The following is a 13,966-nucleotide window of genomic DNA, read 5'->3' on the forward strand; positions in this document are numbered from 1 at the left end:
AGGTTCGCTCTGCCGCCGCGCTGAGGCCCGGACGGCCGGGTTCCCCCGGCGCTGTGCGGCCCGGCCGTCTCGGTTCCCCACTCCGGGGCGGCTCCCGGAGCCCCAGAAGGCTTCAAAACCCCCCCCCTCCATAAAACCCCAGGGAACCGTTCCCGGGGTTCTCCCTGCCCCGCTCTGGGCACCATGGAGCGGCAGCGGGAGGTGAAGGCTCTGCTGAAGGGCTGGGAAGCGGCCTTCCTCCGGGAGCGGCGCAGGAAGCCCAGCCAGGTGCCCGGTGGCAGGGGGGAGATCCAGACCCCCATGGGAGAGGGCCCAGCCCCCCGAGGCCTTTCCATAGGGTCCCTTCCCCCCCCACTCTGAGACCTTTCCATAGGGTCGCGTTCCCCCCCCACCCCTTCCGAGGCCTTTCCACAGGGCTCCCCCCACCTCCCTCCGAGGCCTTTCTATAAGGGCCCCCCTTAAGGCCTTTCCTTAGAGCCCCCCGCCGTTAAGGCCTTTCCGTAGCGCCCCCCCCCCCCCCCCCCCCCGAGGCCTTTCCATAAGGGCTTCCCCCCGCCCACAAGGCCTTTCCATAGGGCCCCCCCCCCGAGGCTTTTCCATAGGGGCACCCCCATAAGGCTTTTCTATAAGGGTCGTCCCCCCCCCCGCCAAGGCATTTCCATAAGGGCTTCCCCCCGAGGCCTCTCCATAGGGGCTCCCCTTAAGGCCTTTCCAAAAAATAACAACTTTTTCTCGTTCTACAGTAGCAGAAAACAGCGATAATTGGTTCATTAGCCTGAAATAACGGTCTCTAACATTTGTGCCTTGCAGGCCGACATCGAGGCGGCTCCGGAGGACATCAGGCGTGAGTACCAGCCCCGTCACCCGCCCCCCCCCCCCCCCCCGGGGGGTTGGATGTGTGTTTTAGGGTCCTGGGTGGTGCTGGACCCCTGCTACGGGCAGCTGGAGCACTGGGATGGAGCAGTGGGTGGTTCCTGGGGTGGGGGGGGAAAACCCCTTGTGCTGAGCCGGATCCTCGTCATCGGGATGGTTTGACATCAGGGGGTGGGAGAAATTGATGGTTCCCGGTATGGGAAATGCTGGGGTGTTCCGGTAAGTACCAGAAACGCCAAAAAAACCAACCTTGGCAATCTATCGCAGGGCTCTACAAGGAGTACAAGATGCTCAAGCAGCAGAGAGAGGAGGCAGATCCCTCTCGGCTCAGTCCCTCCTGCCAACCGGCAGCCCAGGAGACCTCGACTACAGAGCAGGTACCGGAAAAACCCTGGCTTCACCCCGGATTTTGCCTCCAGGAGCCTCGAATCCTCAAGACTCACCCTTGGTGTGAGCGCTTCAGGGTCTTCACGCTTTGTCCTTGACTGCAGACAGAGCCCTGTTCATCCTCCCCGCTTATAAAACGGTTTTCTTCAACCTTAGCAAGGAAAAATGTCTAATTAACACTGCGTAATGCCTTTTTTTTGACCTTTTTTTGACCTATTGGATGAATAAAACGCCCCAAACAGAGTGTACAAGGGTGCCGGGGGGGTGGGAAACAGAACATCCGCGATCCCTCGCTCGCTGGATTCAAGCTGCTGAAAGTGGGGGCTCGTTTTAACCAGCCCCTTAACGAGGCAACAGTTAAGCCAACCCCTGTGCTGAGGTTTGAAATGCCCCAGAGCTGCGTTTTTCACCCCAAAACGTGCCGGATGCGCGTGTGAAAGACACCGCAGCACGATAATATCGCTCTCGTTCTCCGGTTCCTTTCCCCTTTCAGAGGTTTGGGATAGGAATCACAGGTTTTGGATTGAAAAAGTCTGGGATTTAACAGGTTTTGGGGATTTTCGTGGTTTGGATGTAATGGGTTTGGGGTGTGATTGCAGGCGCCGGACTCCGGTTGTTGGGGCGCGCACCTGAACCGACAACCCAAAACCCCCAAGCTGAGCTGCCGCCGCCCCGCCGTGCCGAAAACCTCGGCGCAGTACTACGGGATGAAGCTGAAATTCAACCTGGGAGCTGCCGGCAAGGTCAGGGCTGGCGGGGGATCGGCGCCAAGTGCCGTGGTGTGGGGAGAAGCTGCTTCTCCAGAAGCTTCCTCTCCAGAAGCTGCTTCTGATCTTTTTTTTTTTTTTTTTTCCCCCTCTCTGGCTGCTCCGAAATGGGAGCTGCGGGTGGGGAGCACCCACGCACGCGAACGAAGGTCCTGCTTGGTTTGGAGTTGGGGGGGGGGGGTGTGTGTGCGACGTTTTGGTGGACGATCTGACCCCCGTCTGTCCTTCTCCCCCTCTGTAGGAGACACCCCTCACCCCGAGGAGGACCCCGACTCCCAGGAGGACCCTGGATATCCCCAAGCCGCGGACAAATTTGGGGCCAGGTGACAAAGCCGCGTCCCCAGCGCCAGCGGAGGCGTCGCGGAGCGAGGCAGGCGAGCCGGGAGATCTCCTCCTTCCTCCCTCAGTGTCGGGGCTGGCCCCCCACATCCTCGCTGCGGGCTTGAAGCCCCCCCCGCCCCAGCCGCCGAATAAATTCCAGCAGCTGAAGCGGACGGTGGCCCGGAGACTGGGCTCGCTGGATCCCGCCTGGCTGCGGAGATGCCAGGGGACACCTGGGGACGAAGGGACGATGCTGGGTGCCGCTCGGGAACAGAGAGAGGTCGGAAGGACCCCCACGGAGGAGAAGCAGGAGGATGGGGACGGTAGGGGAGCATCCGTGGGAGATTCCGGGAGGAAAAGGCCACGTGGAGACGGCGGTGGTGGACACGGCGACGGCGGAGATGGTGCGGTGGCTCCCACGAAGCTCAAGCGGTGCCGCCGAGGCTCGGCCGAGGGAGCGTTTGGCGCTGACGGGGGGCTGAAGCAGAGCCAGGAGGAAGAAGAGAAGGAGGAAGAGCAGGTGGCAGCCCGAAAGGAGAGCGGGAAAACGTCGGATCCCTCGGAAAACCTCCTGGGGGAGTTGGAGGAGGAGGAGGAGAGGCCCAGAGCCACCCGCAGAGCTGCCGTTGCCAGGTAGGTCCTGCCGACTTCCCTGTTTTCCCATCAATTTTTAGCAACGACGAGCTGCTCTTTCCCTAATTCCTCCTCCTTTGCCTTAAGTCAGGAATTTTGGAGGGGGGAAAGAATAAGTTTTGGAGGGGTTTTTAACCTGATTTTCTTATGTAATTATGCCCTGCGTGCCTTTTTGTCTCCCCCCCCCCCCCCCAAGTTTTCAGTTCCCTTTAAGCGATGAAAGATTTAAAGATTTCCCTCAAAACCCCCGCTGGGCGCAGGCAGGAGCCAGATGGGGACCCGATCGCCCCCCCGCCCCCATATGTAGGTGGCAGGGGGGGGGAGGGATGTCCCAGCTGAATTTTCGCCCCCCTGCCCCCCCCCAGAGCAGCTCCGCAGAGAAGCGGCAACTTCGTCAGGCTCAACCTGAAGAGGAAATCTCACGTCCGAGGTTGCGCCCTGCGGGGAAACCGCCTTCGCAAGCAGGTAACGGCCCGGCCCGGCGTCACCGAAAGCCTCCTGCCCCCACCACCAAACCCATTTCTAGTCAAATTCAAATTAATCCGCTCCGGGATGAGTTTCAAACTCTTCCAGCTCTTCGTGTTGTGCTTTGAATTCCCGGGTTTTTACCTTTTCGGTTCATTTAGCTTTGTTTTTGAGGTGTCCCCAGCTCTGTCACGATGCGGGCAGGAGGCACAGCTCAGCTCCCTCCTGACTTCTCGGCCTTTTCAGCTTCAGCTCTGCGTGTCCCCCCCCCAAAAAAATAGGATTTTTATATTTATTTTTTTTTAATATTCCTCCGTTAATTCATGTGAAATCCTTCGGGATCATCTCTAGGGGAGGCCGGCATCAGGCGGAAGAAAATTGCCTTTTTGTCTTTTTTCAAGCTTGGCGCGTTTGTGCAGCGCTTTGGCGCAGTGAAACGCAGCCAAAACACAAGAAAATATGCTTTTGTTTAAAAAGAAAAGTGTGAAAATGACTGGAGGCGGTGCTGCTTTCCCAGGTGTGGAAGCAGAAGTGGCAGAAGAAAGCGGAGTTGTTCGGAGGAGGCGGCGGATCCCTCGACCGAAGCTCCGACGTCTGCTTCAGGTGCGGCGGGACGGGACACTGGGCATCGACGTGCCGGGGTCGAGGTAAGGCTCTGAGCGTCGGATTTCGGGATGAGTTTGGTTCCGGCTATGCCGGAGCGGAGCCTGGAAGGACGAGGGAGAACCATTTGGGCTTCCCCACCTCCCTGCGGCTTCTCCGAGGTGTTGGCTTAAGGATTTTTCAGGGTTCATAATTTACGGGAAGAGGGTGAAAAGGCGAAGCTGTTGGTTCGCCCTGGATTTAAGTGGGAAAAGGGATGCGCTTCTCGCCCGCAGAGCCGGCTGCTGGCCTGCCGCCGGAAAACGACCGCGCCGATGAAGAGGAGGAGGCCCCTCTGCCCACGCTGGAAGAAGTGGCTCGCAGGACCAACAGCGTTTGCCGAGAGCTCGCCGGTGAGGCCCCCCGTGGCTCCTCGGGATGCTGGTTCGCCTCGCTCTCCACTGACACGCTGTGGCTGGCTCCGGGAACCCTCCCGGAGACGTGGAATCCTTTCTTTTTTTTTTTTTCCCCCCCCGGCCCCACCGTGGGAAGTTTGGGTTGCGCTCCCGGGAGGGTTCGCCCGGGATGCGAAGGTGCTTTCGGCACCGGGACGGGGTGGGGGGATGCGTTTCCTTTGGGGAACGCCGGCTTAAAATCCTGGTGGGCTCACGGCGCGTGCTTCCTGGTGGGGTGGAAGAGCTGCCTGCGGATTCCGACTGCCGTTTTCATCCCCAGCAGAGAGCGGAGGGGATGGATCCGAGCGGATTTCGGAGCCGACGACTTCCCTGGATGCGTGGAGACCGACGTACGAGCCGCCCGCTCCCCCTGCGCCCGTGGAGCCCCTCTACGCCCTGGGGCCGGAGGGGAAGGTGCGAGGTATGGCTCCCCGGGGCGTTCTGAGCAGAACTGGAGAGGGGGGAGGGTTTTGTCCCCTCTGTCCCCCCCCCCCGCCCCAAAACTGCGTGTCCTTCCCCTTGCAGACACCCCGCAGGAGGTGTTTAAAGCTCTGAAGGCTTTGGGCTACGACTCCTTCCGCCCGGGCCAGGAGGTGGCCATCATGAGGATCCTCTCGGGTGGGTTTGTTTCCCCTCCCGCCGGGGTTGGGGCTCCCCCGTGATCCCTTCCCCACGCGCGGGGGTGACCAGCTTGTCCCCAAACTAAGTTGTCCCCCCCCAACCCCCTCGTTCCCGCCAGGCCTGTCCACCCTGGTGGTGTTATCGACGGGGATGGGGAAGTCCCTCTGCTACCAGCTCCCCGCTTACCTCTACCACAAACGCTCCAAGTGCGTCACCTTGGTCGTCTCCCCGCTGGTGTCCCTGATGGATGACCAGGTATCCCTCGGATCGCCCGGTTCTCCCACCCCCGATCCCTGCTGGGTCCGCGTTGCTGCGGTTCAAGGCTCGCCCGCACCCAAAACGGGGGGAGGTGGGTGTCCAAAGGGGGTTCCCCCCCACCGCTTCGCCCGCAGGCCAGCGGGTGGGTGACACGGCTTCGTTTCCAGGTCTCGGGGTTGCCGCCGTGCCTGAAAGCCGTCTGCGTCCACTCCAATATGACCAAAGGCCAGCGGGAAGCGGTGATGGAAAAGGTGAGGAACTGGGGGCTCCGAACTTTCCGGGGAGAACCACACGTGCGAGGGTGTCCCGGTGATCCCGGTGAGACCATTCCCCTGGGAGAACGGGTAAATCGCCCCTATTTTTCCCTTTTCCTCCTTGATCCGGTGCTCCCCGCTCCGTCGCAGGTGCGTCAGGGCGAGGTGCAGGTGCTGCTGCTCTCTCCCGAGGCTTTAGTGGGCGGAAGCGGATCGGGATTCGGCTGCCTGCCCGCCGCCGATCGCTTGCCGCCCGTGGCCTTCGCCTGCATCGACGAAGCTCACTGCGTCTCCGAGTGGTCCCACAATTTCCGTCCCTGTTACCTCCGGCTCTGCAAGGTGCGAGGAGGGGGGGAAAAAAAAACCCCATCCCGAGGGAAGCCAGTGAGGAGGGGAACGTCAGGCTCCTGCATTTTATTCCCCACCACCACCACTTCCTCTCGGCAGGTTCTCCGGGATCGCCTGGGTGTGCGGTGCTTCCTGGGGCTGACGGCGACGGCCACCCTGGCCACGGCGCGGGACGTGGCCCAACACCTCGGCATCCCACCGGAGGAAGGGATAACGGTGCGGTCCGCCGCCGTGCCACCAAACCTGCGCCTCTCCGTCTCCATGGACAGGGACAGGGATCAGGTAAGGAAGAGGGAAGGGGCCTAAAACCGTCAGATTTCACGGAATCACGGAATTTTTCAGAGTTGGAAGGGACCTCTAGAGATCATCCAGTCCAACTCCCCTGCTAAAGCACGGAGCACATCCCTCAGGGCTGCATCCAGGCAGGTCTTGAAAGTCTCCAGAGAAGGGGACTCCACACCCTCCCTGGGCAGCCTGTTCCAGTGCTCTGTCACCCTCAACGTAAAGAAGTTTTCGTAGAACCATAGGGTTGGAAAGGGCCCTCTGGAGATCACCCAGCCCAACCCCCTTCCAGAGCAGGGGCACCCACAGCAGGTGGCACAGGAACGTGTCCAGGCGGGTTTGGAATGTCTCCGGAGTTGGAGACTCCCCCACCTCTCTGGGCAGCCTGTGCCAGGGCTCTGCCACCCTCTGAGGAAAGAAGTTCCTCCTCATGTTTAGGTGGAACTTCTGATGCTCAAGTTTGTGCCCGTTACCCCTTGTCCTGTCCCCGGGCACCACTGAGAAGAGCCTGGCCCCATCCTCCTGACATCCCCCCTTGAAGTATTTATCAGCGTTGATAAGGTCCCCCCTCAGCCGTCTTTTTTCCAGCCTGAAGAGACCCAAATCCCTCAGCCTTTCTCCATCAGAGAGGTGTTCCATTCCCTCAGCACCTTGGTAGCCCTTTGCTGTCCCCTCCCCAGCAGTTCCCTGTCCTTCTTCATCCGGGGAGCCCAGAACTGGACCCAGCACTCCAGGTGTGGCCTCCCCAGGGCAGAGCAGAGGGGGAGGATGACCTCCCTCCACCTGCTGGCCACGCTCTTCTTGATGCCCCCCAGGATGCCATTGGCCTCCTTGGCCACGAGGGCCCATCGCTGGCTCACGGTCATCCCGTTGTCCCCCAGGACTCCCAGGTCTCTTCCCACCGAGCTGCTCTCCAGCGGGTCACCCCCAACCTGTCCCGGTGCGGGGGGTTGTCCCTCCCCAGGGGCAGCACCCTGCACTTGCCCTTGTTGAATTTCATGAGGTTCCTCTTTGCCCAGATCTCCAACCTGTCCAGGTCTCTCTGGATGGCGGCACGGCCTTCCGGTGTGTCAGCCATCCCCCCCCCAGCTTTGTGCCATCGGCAAACTTGCTGAGGGTGCCCTCTGTCCCCTCATCCGGGTCATCGATGCAAGATATTGAAGAGGACGGGACCCAGTACTGACCCCTGGGGAACACCACTCGTCACTGACCTCCAACGAGACCCTGTGTCCCCAGTCACCACCCTCTGAGCTCTGTCTTTCAACCAGTTCTCTGTCCACCCCACTGGCCATTCGTCTAACCCACTCTTCCTAAGCTTCCCTATGAGGATGCTGTGGGAGACCGCGTCGAACGCCTTGCTTGAGTCAAGGCAGACCACATCTACCGCCCTCCCCTCATCTCTCCACCCAGTCACGCCGTCGCAGAAGGCTATCAGATCAGTCAGACATGATTTCCCCTTGGTGAATCCACGTTGAGTACTTCTGAATAGCTTTCTTTTCCTCCATATGCCTTGAGATGACGCCCAGAACGAGCTGTTCCATCACCTTCCCAGGGACGGAGGTGACGCTGACCGGCCTGTAGTTCCCCGCCTCCTCCTTCTTGCCTTTTTTGAAGACTGGAGTGACGTTGGCTTCCCTCCGGTCCTCAGGCGCCTCGCCTGTTCTCGGGGACCTTTCAAAGATGGTGGAGAGCGGCCCAGCAGTGACTTCCGCCAGCTCCCTCGGGGCTCGTGGACTCGTGAATGTCTGATTGATCCCTCACTCCATCCTCCTCAACCCAAGGGAAGTCGTCTTCTTTCCCCGTTACTTCCCCCAATGCCTGGGACTCCTGAGGGCTGGGCCGAGCAGTAAAGACCAAAGCAAAGGCGGCATTCGGCGACTCCGCCTTCTCCGCATCCTCCGTCCCTATGGCTCCTGTCTCGTTCAGCTGGTGGGCCCGCAACTTCTCTGGTCTTCCTTTTGCGACCAATGTACTTGTAGAAGCCCTTCCCGTTGCGCTGGACATCCCCGGCCAGGTTTAATTCCAAGGCGGCCTTGGCTTTCCTTGTTTCATCCCTGCACGCTCTGGCGGCGTTCTTGTAATCCTCCGGAGGGGTCAGTCCCTTCTTCCGCTTATTGTAGACTTCCTTCTTCCGCTTGAGCTCTTCCAGAAGCTCCTTGCTCCACCATGCAGGTCTCCTGCGTCCCTTGGCCGATTCCTTTCTCTTGGGGATGCAACTTGTCGACGTTTAATAAGGTCTCCCCTTGGCCTTTTCTTCTCCAGGCTAAAGAGTCCCAGCTCTCCCAGCCTTTCCTCCTAGATTGGAGACGCTCCAATCCCTCCGTCATCTTTGTTGCCCGACACCAGACTCTCTCCAGTCGTTCCCTGTCTCCCTTGAACCGGGGAGCCCGGAGCTGGAGGCAGAATTCCAGTCGTGGCCTCGCCAAGGGCAGAGCAGAGGGGGAGAATGACCTCCCTTGACCTGCTGGCCACGCTCTTCCGTTGGCCTTCTTGGCGACAAGGGCACGTTGCTGCCTGGCGGATAATTTACTGCCTACCAAGGCCCCCAGATCCTTGTCTTCGGAGCCGCTTGCCGGCAGGTCCACCCCTAACCTATACTGGCGCCTGACGTTCTTCCTCCCCGGGTGCAGGACCCTCCGCTTGTCCTCGTTGAACCTCCTGAGGTTCTTCTCCGCCCGGCTCTCCAGCCCGTCCAGGTCACGCTGGATGGCGGCACGGCCCTCTGGGGTGTCAGCCACCCCGACCCGCTTCGGTATCATCAGCGAACTTGCTGAGCGTAGTCCCCTCGTCCGGGTGGTCGATGAATACGTTAAACCGGTCCCAGGATTGACCCCTGGGTGGGGCCGGGGGGGGGGGGTAGGTTAGAACGCCGTAGGAGGCCAGGAGATGGGTCCCGCGTGATTTAACCTTGGCGAACCCGCGTTGATCGCTCCCAATAATAACTTCCCGCTCTTGGAAGCGGCCGAACGGGGATTTACCAAGCCGCGTTGACCATTTGTGGCCGTCGCGCTGGATTCGGGGCGGATCTTGTAGGACGAAAGACACCCCGGGCCTTTCTAGGGGGGGGAGCACCTTGGCCACCCCTCTGTTTCTCTGCCCGTAGGCCCTCATCTCCCTGCTGCAAGGGGAGCGTTTCGGGCTCTTGGACTCCGTCATCGTCTACTGCACCCGGCGGGAAGAGACGGCGCGAATCGCGGCCCTCATCCGAACCTGCCTCCAAGGAATTCCGCTCAAGGAACCTTCGGGAATCGAAGAGCCGAAGCAAGACGCTGCCCAAAGGAAAAAAACGAAGGGTAGGTGACACTTTTCCTCTCGGAAAGGAGCGTGAGCCCAAAAATGTCCCTGCCGGTGAATCCACGCGGGAACGGAGAATCCCTAGGGAATGAGCCGTGCTTGTGGGACTCTTCCGTGGAGGTGTCTGCCTCCTTTGTCCGCTTCATCCGGGCGCAGATTTATCTTTTCCCGGCTTTTCAACTGGACTTTATTGGCTGTCACAAGGAGGGAAAAAAAAAAAAATCCACGCCGGATGCTAATTAGCCATCGTTAATAAGGCTCCATGTTGGGTTTAGTGCGCAGGGAGCCTTCATTTTCCGGCTTTCCGGAGTGTTTTTTTTTTTTTTTTTGGTGTTTTTTTTTTTTTTTCTTTCCAAACCTGCTAGCTTGGACTCTTTGTTCTCCCTCAAAACCCGCCACGGGGAGCCGAGCTCCGCTTCGCTTGGAAGCGTTTGGCCCCGGCCGTCCTCCTCCCGCTTTGTTCGCCGAAGCCGGGCGAGCACCCGCCCGTCCCGCTTCCAAACCCACCGGAGCTTGACGACTTTTCGGCGGCTCACGAGGAGAGCGCCCGCCCCTTTTTGCCGACGCCGCTCCTCGCCCTCAGCGCCCCTTACCCGGGGCTAATTTCTACCCAGGCGGCGTTTACCGCTCGTTTCCAGCCCTGATTTAATTAGCAGCTCTGCTTTTGAGGATGAAAATCACTAATTAAGCCCCTTTAAGCCGCTCTCCCTCCTCTTTTTTTTTTTTTTTAATTATTATTATAGCAAAGAGCGGCCGCCGGCCGCCGAAGTGGATCGCCGACGCTTACCACGCCGGCCTATCCGCCGCCGAACGGCGCCGCGTCCAGAAGAGCTTTATGAGCGGCCGGCTCCGGGTGGTGGTGGCCACCGTGGCTTTCGGCATGGGCTTGGATAAAGCCGACGTCCGCGGCGTCGTGCATTACAACATGCCCAAAAATTTCGAGAGTTACGTGCAAGAGATCGGCCGGGCCGGGCGAGACGGCGAGCCGGCTCACTGCCATCTCTTCTTAGACCCGGAGGTAAACTCCTTGGTTTAAGGGAGGTGTTTCCCCCTAAATTTCCGGGGGGGTTTCCCTTAAATTTTTGGGGGGGTGTGTGTTTCTCCGAACCTCCCCGCTGTCTCCTCAGGGTGGGGATCTCCACGAGCTGCGGCGCCACGTTTACGGCGACGCGGTGGATTTTTTCACCGTCAAGAAGCTGGTGGAGAAGGTTTTCTCTCCTTGCAAGTGCCTGGAGCTGCAACGGAAACGCCGGGACGTCGCCGGGGTGAGGGAAGGGGCCGAGGGCTTCGCTCCCGTGCTTTTCCCCAGCTCCTTAAACTCGTTAATTAACGAGCTAACGTGGTGGGAAAACGCTTTTTAATTGTTGGCCGGGCTGCGTTTGGGGGAGGTTAAATGGATTGAGGGAAAGCTGGGGAGCAGCGGAGCCGGGGCGAGGGGGAGGATCCGGCCAGGAAGGGGCGGGAGAGGAGTTGGGATGATCCCAAAAGGAACCTTTAACGGGTGACACGTCCCTCGCAGGACCGCGAGGCGGAGGACGCCGAGGTGGCCGAGCTCTTGGAGGAAGAGGAGGAGGAGGAGGACGGCGGCGCGGCGAGGCAGAGCGGGCGGCGGGCGTGCTACAAGCACGAGCGAGCCATCCCCGTCCAACAAACCGTGGAGTCCCTGGATATCCGGGAAGAAGGTGAGGCGGGGGGCGGGGGGGAAAGATCCCCCGAGCGAAGCCGGCGGAGGAGATCCGAAGGGGATCACGGGGGATCCTCTCCCGCAGGAATCGAGACCCTCCTGTGCTACCTGGAGCTGCACCCGCGGCGTTGGCTGGAGCTGCTGCCTCCCACCTACTCCTCCTGCCGCCTGCGGTGCTACGGGGGACCCCGGCAGCTGCGGGCTGTGGCGCGGAGGTTAGAACCGCGCCGTGGGGCACCGCCGGCAACGCCACGGCCTTCCCTGTGCCGGGTGGGAGCCCCCGCCGCGGCGCTGGTGGCCGTTGGAGGTGACCAAAAAAAAAAAAAATCAAGCTGTGAGCCACGGCAGCAGCGGGTTTTTTTGGTGTTTCCCGCCCTCAGCTCTCCCCCCGTCGCCGTTTTCCTGGCCCGGGAGCGCCTGGCAGGGAGGGATCACGGTGCCGCCAGCTCCTTGGAATTCGACGTGGTCTCGTTGAGCGATTCCATGGGGTGGGAAGTGCCGCTGGTGAAACGCAACCTGCGCCAACTCCAGTGGGATTCGCGGTTGCGCCAAGGTACCGGGTTCTTCCGGGCCGGAGAAATCTTGGCCTCCGCATCTCGCTGGACGCCGGATCTCGGTGGGCATCGGCTCAACCAGCTCTTGGCGCCTTCAAGGCGGCAGCGAGGAAGGGAAGAGCGGGGTCCTGGTGGAATTTGGAGACTTGTCCTTCCATCTCCGCGTCTACGGTGACCTCAGTGACCAGGAGCTGGACTCCGTCTGCGACTTCCTCCACCGAAGGGTGGTGGCCCGGGAGAAGACGGCTCTTGGCCAACTCCGCGCCTGCTTCCGGGCCTTCCAGAGGTGAGAAAACCACCCGATCCCTGCGGATCCCTCTGTGTGGTGGCCCACCCTCCCCTCCCTCCCAGTTTGGGACCAGTTTTGGTACTGGGAAGGGGAGGAGGTTGACCACTGGGGCGCAGCGTGGCCTTCCGGACCTACGGCCCTCACCCTGCGGAGGAAGAGGAGGAGAGGAGCTCCCGCCTGAAGGCTCTGCTCAAGGACTACTTCGAGAAGGACCCGGCCGCGGAGCGTGGCTGCGAGGAGGAGGAGGAGGAAGAGGAGGAGGAAGATCTCGGCACCGCCGAAGTGAGCAAATCCACTTTTATTGGGAGCCGTTTCCGGCTCTGAGGGTCGGCCGGTATTTCTGGGTCCGCGGCCGTTCCCCTTTAGACCGGGGATGGGGTTTGGGGTGAGGAAGAGGAGGGATGTAACACACACCCCCCCGCCCCGCCGCGTCCTTCGCAGCTGCGGGAATGGGAGAGCCAGATCCGCGCCGACATCCGTCATTTCCTCGCCATCCGCCAAGACGAGAAGTTCTCCGGCAGAGCCGTCGCCAGGATATTTCACGGCATCGGTAAGAGAAGGCTCGGGACGCCGAACCGGATTTTATTCTACCCCGGCTCCGGTGCTTTCCGTATCCTTTCCCTCCTAACCCGGGACTTGGGGGGGGCGGTGGGGGCGTTTCTCTCCCGGCTTCCCGCAGGCAGCCCTTGTTTCCCTGCCCAAGTTTACGGCAGCGACCGTCGGTTCTGGAGGAAATATCTCCATTTGGATTTCCACCGCCTCACCCGCCTGGCCACCGAGGAGATCCTGGCCGGCAGGTGAGGGGCAAGAGGGGGGCACGGCGGGGGGGGCCACCTCGCCTATGCCGAGGGACAGCCGTGCCACGCTGGATGTCACCGCGGGGCCCCCCGCCGACGTGCCCCCCGCCTGGGACGAGCTTTTCCGTGCGCCGATGGGGATGTCTCTCTGGATTTTATTCTGGAATTAATAAAGGGCACTGACTTTTAGGGGGTTTTTTTTGTTCGTTTCGGGGGGTTTTTTTTATTATTATTTTTATTGCGCCTGGGGTGTGAATGCGGGGCCGGGGCGGGGGCGGGGGGGACCGTCACCGGGAGGGTGCTGGGGGGCGCTGCCGCAGCTCTGGCCCCCCCCCCCCCCCCCGCCACTATCTGCGTCGCCGCAGCGTGACGGCGAGGAGCCGGAGCAGCCAGCCCCGCTTGTCCCCCTTTCCCCCCAAAATTGGGTGCTCTTCCCCGCCCCCCCCCCCCAGCACCCAGCTCTCGGGGGAGCTCCGGGGAGGGTGAAGCCTTCCCCTCCCCCCCCCCACCCCCCCACAACCAGTTTGGGTTTTGCCCCCGGCAGCAGCTCGTGGGCGACCCCAAAGCTTCCCAAGGGTGGAAAAGTGGTTTCCAACTGGAGAACTTCACGCCCCAGTTTCCTCCCGGCGCCGGGCTGGGGCGGGACGCGCCGTCCCGTGCCGGGTTGAGGGGGGGGGGGAAGGTGTGGCGTCGCGGCAACCGCCCCAGCGCGGTGCCAAAACCCTTTTAAACGTTAACTGGTGGCACTGGGGGCCCCCAGCCCCTGCCCTCCCCACGCCACACGGCCTTCCTCCATCTCTTCCTCCATCTCTCCTCCTCCTCCTCCTCGGAAACGTCGGCTCGCGGCACGAGCCGAGGGCTGGCTGCGGCGCCGGAGCTTTCCTCCTCATCCTCTTCCTTTTTTAGGTTTTCCCGGCGGCGTGCCGGAGGAGGGAGGCGGTGAGGGTCCGCCGGTGGCCGGAGCGTCGGAAAAGGGGACAGCAGCGGGGACTCGCCGGCCTTCCGTCACCGGTGCGTCTCGTGGTAAGCGCCAGTGGTGGGACTGGTGGGCTCGGGATACTCCCCGGAGAGTGGGTCGGGACCTTCTCCCCAGGGATCAGGA

General features: G+C 61.2%; 1 protein-coding gene across 1 annotated transcript; it reads left to right on the plus strand.

Moving 5' to 3' along the window:
• The first annotated feature begins 176 nt into the window (after positions 1-176).
• On the plus strand, positions 177-13,940 carry RECQL4 (RecQ like helicase 4). The gene is made up of 25 exons (XM_074578035.1): positions 177-267; positions 811-844; positions 1,141-1,250; positions 1,860-2,003; positions 2,269-2,981; positions 3,347-3,446; positions 3,964-4,093; positions 4,325-4,441; positions 4,764-4,904; positions 5,009-5,101; positions 5,223-5,359; positions 5,530-5,613; positions 5,767-5,955; positions 6,064-6,246; positions 9,350-9,539; positions 10,284-10,558; positions 10,668-10,805; positions 11,060-11,222; positions 11,310-11,439; positions 11,605-11,777; positions 11,878-12,064; positions 12,184-12,349; positions 12,509-12,617; positions 12,747-12,864; positions 13,771-13,940. Exons 1-25 carry the CDS (start codon positions 184-186, stop codon positions 13,805-13,807), a joined length of 3,945 nt encoding a protein of 1,314 aa, XP_074434136.1. The 5' UTR covers positions 177-183; the 3' UTR covers positions 13,808-13,940.
• Positions 13,941-13,966: the final 26 nt, after the last annotated feature.

This window comes from Larus michahellis, chromosome 2 (genome assembly GCF_964199755.1).
Source record: "Larus michahellis chromosome 2, bLarMic1.1, whole genome shotgun sequence".
Classification (NCBI taxonomy): Eukaryota; Metazoa; Chordata; class Aves; order Charadriiformes; family Laridae; genus Larus; species Larus michahellis.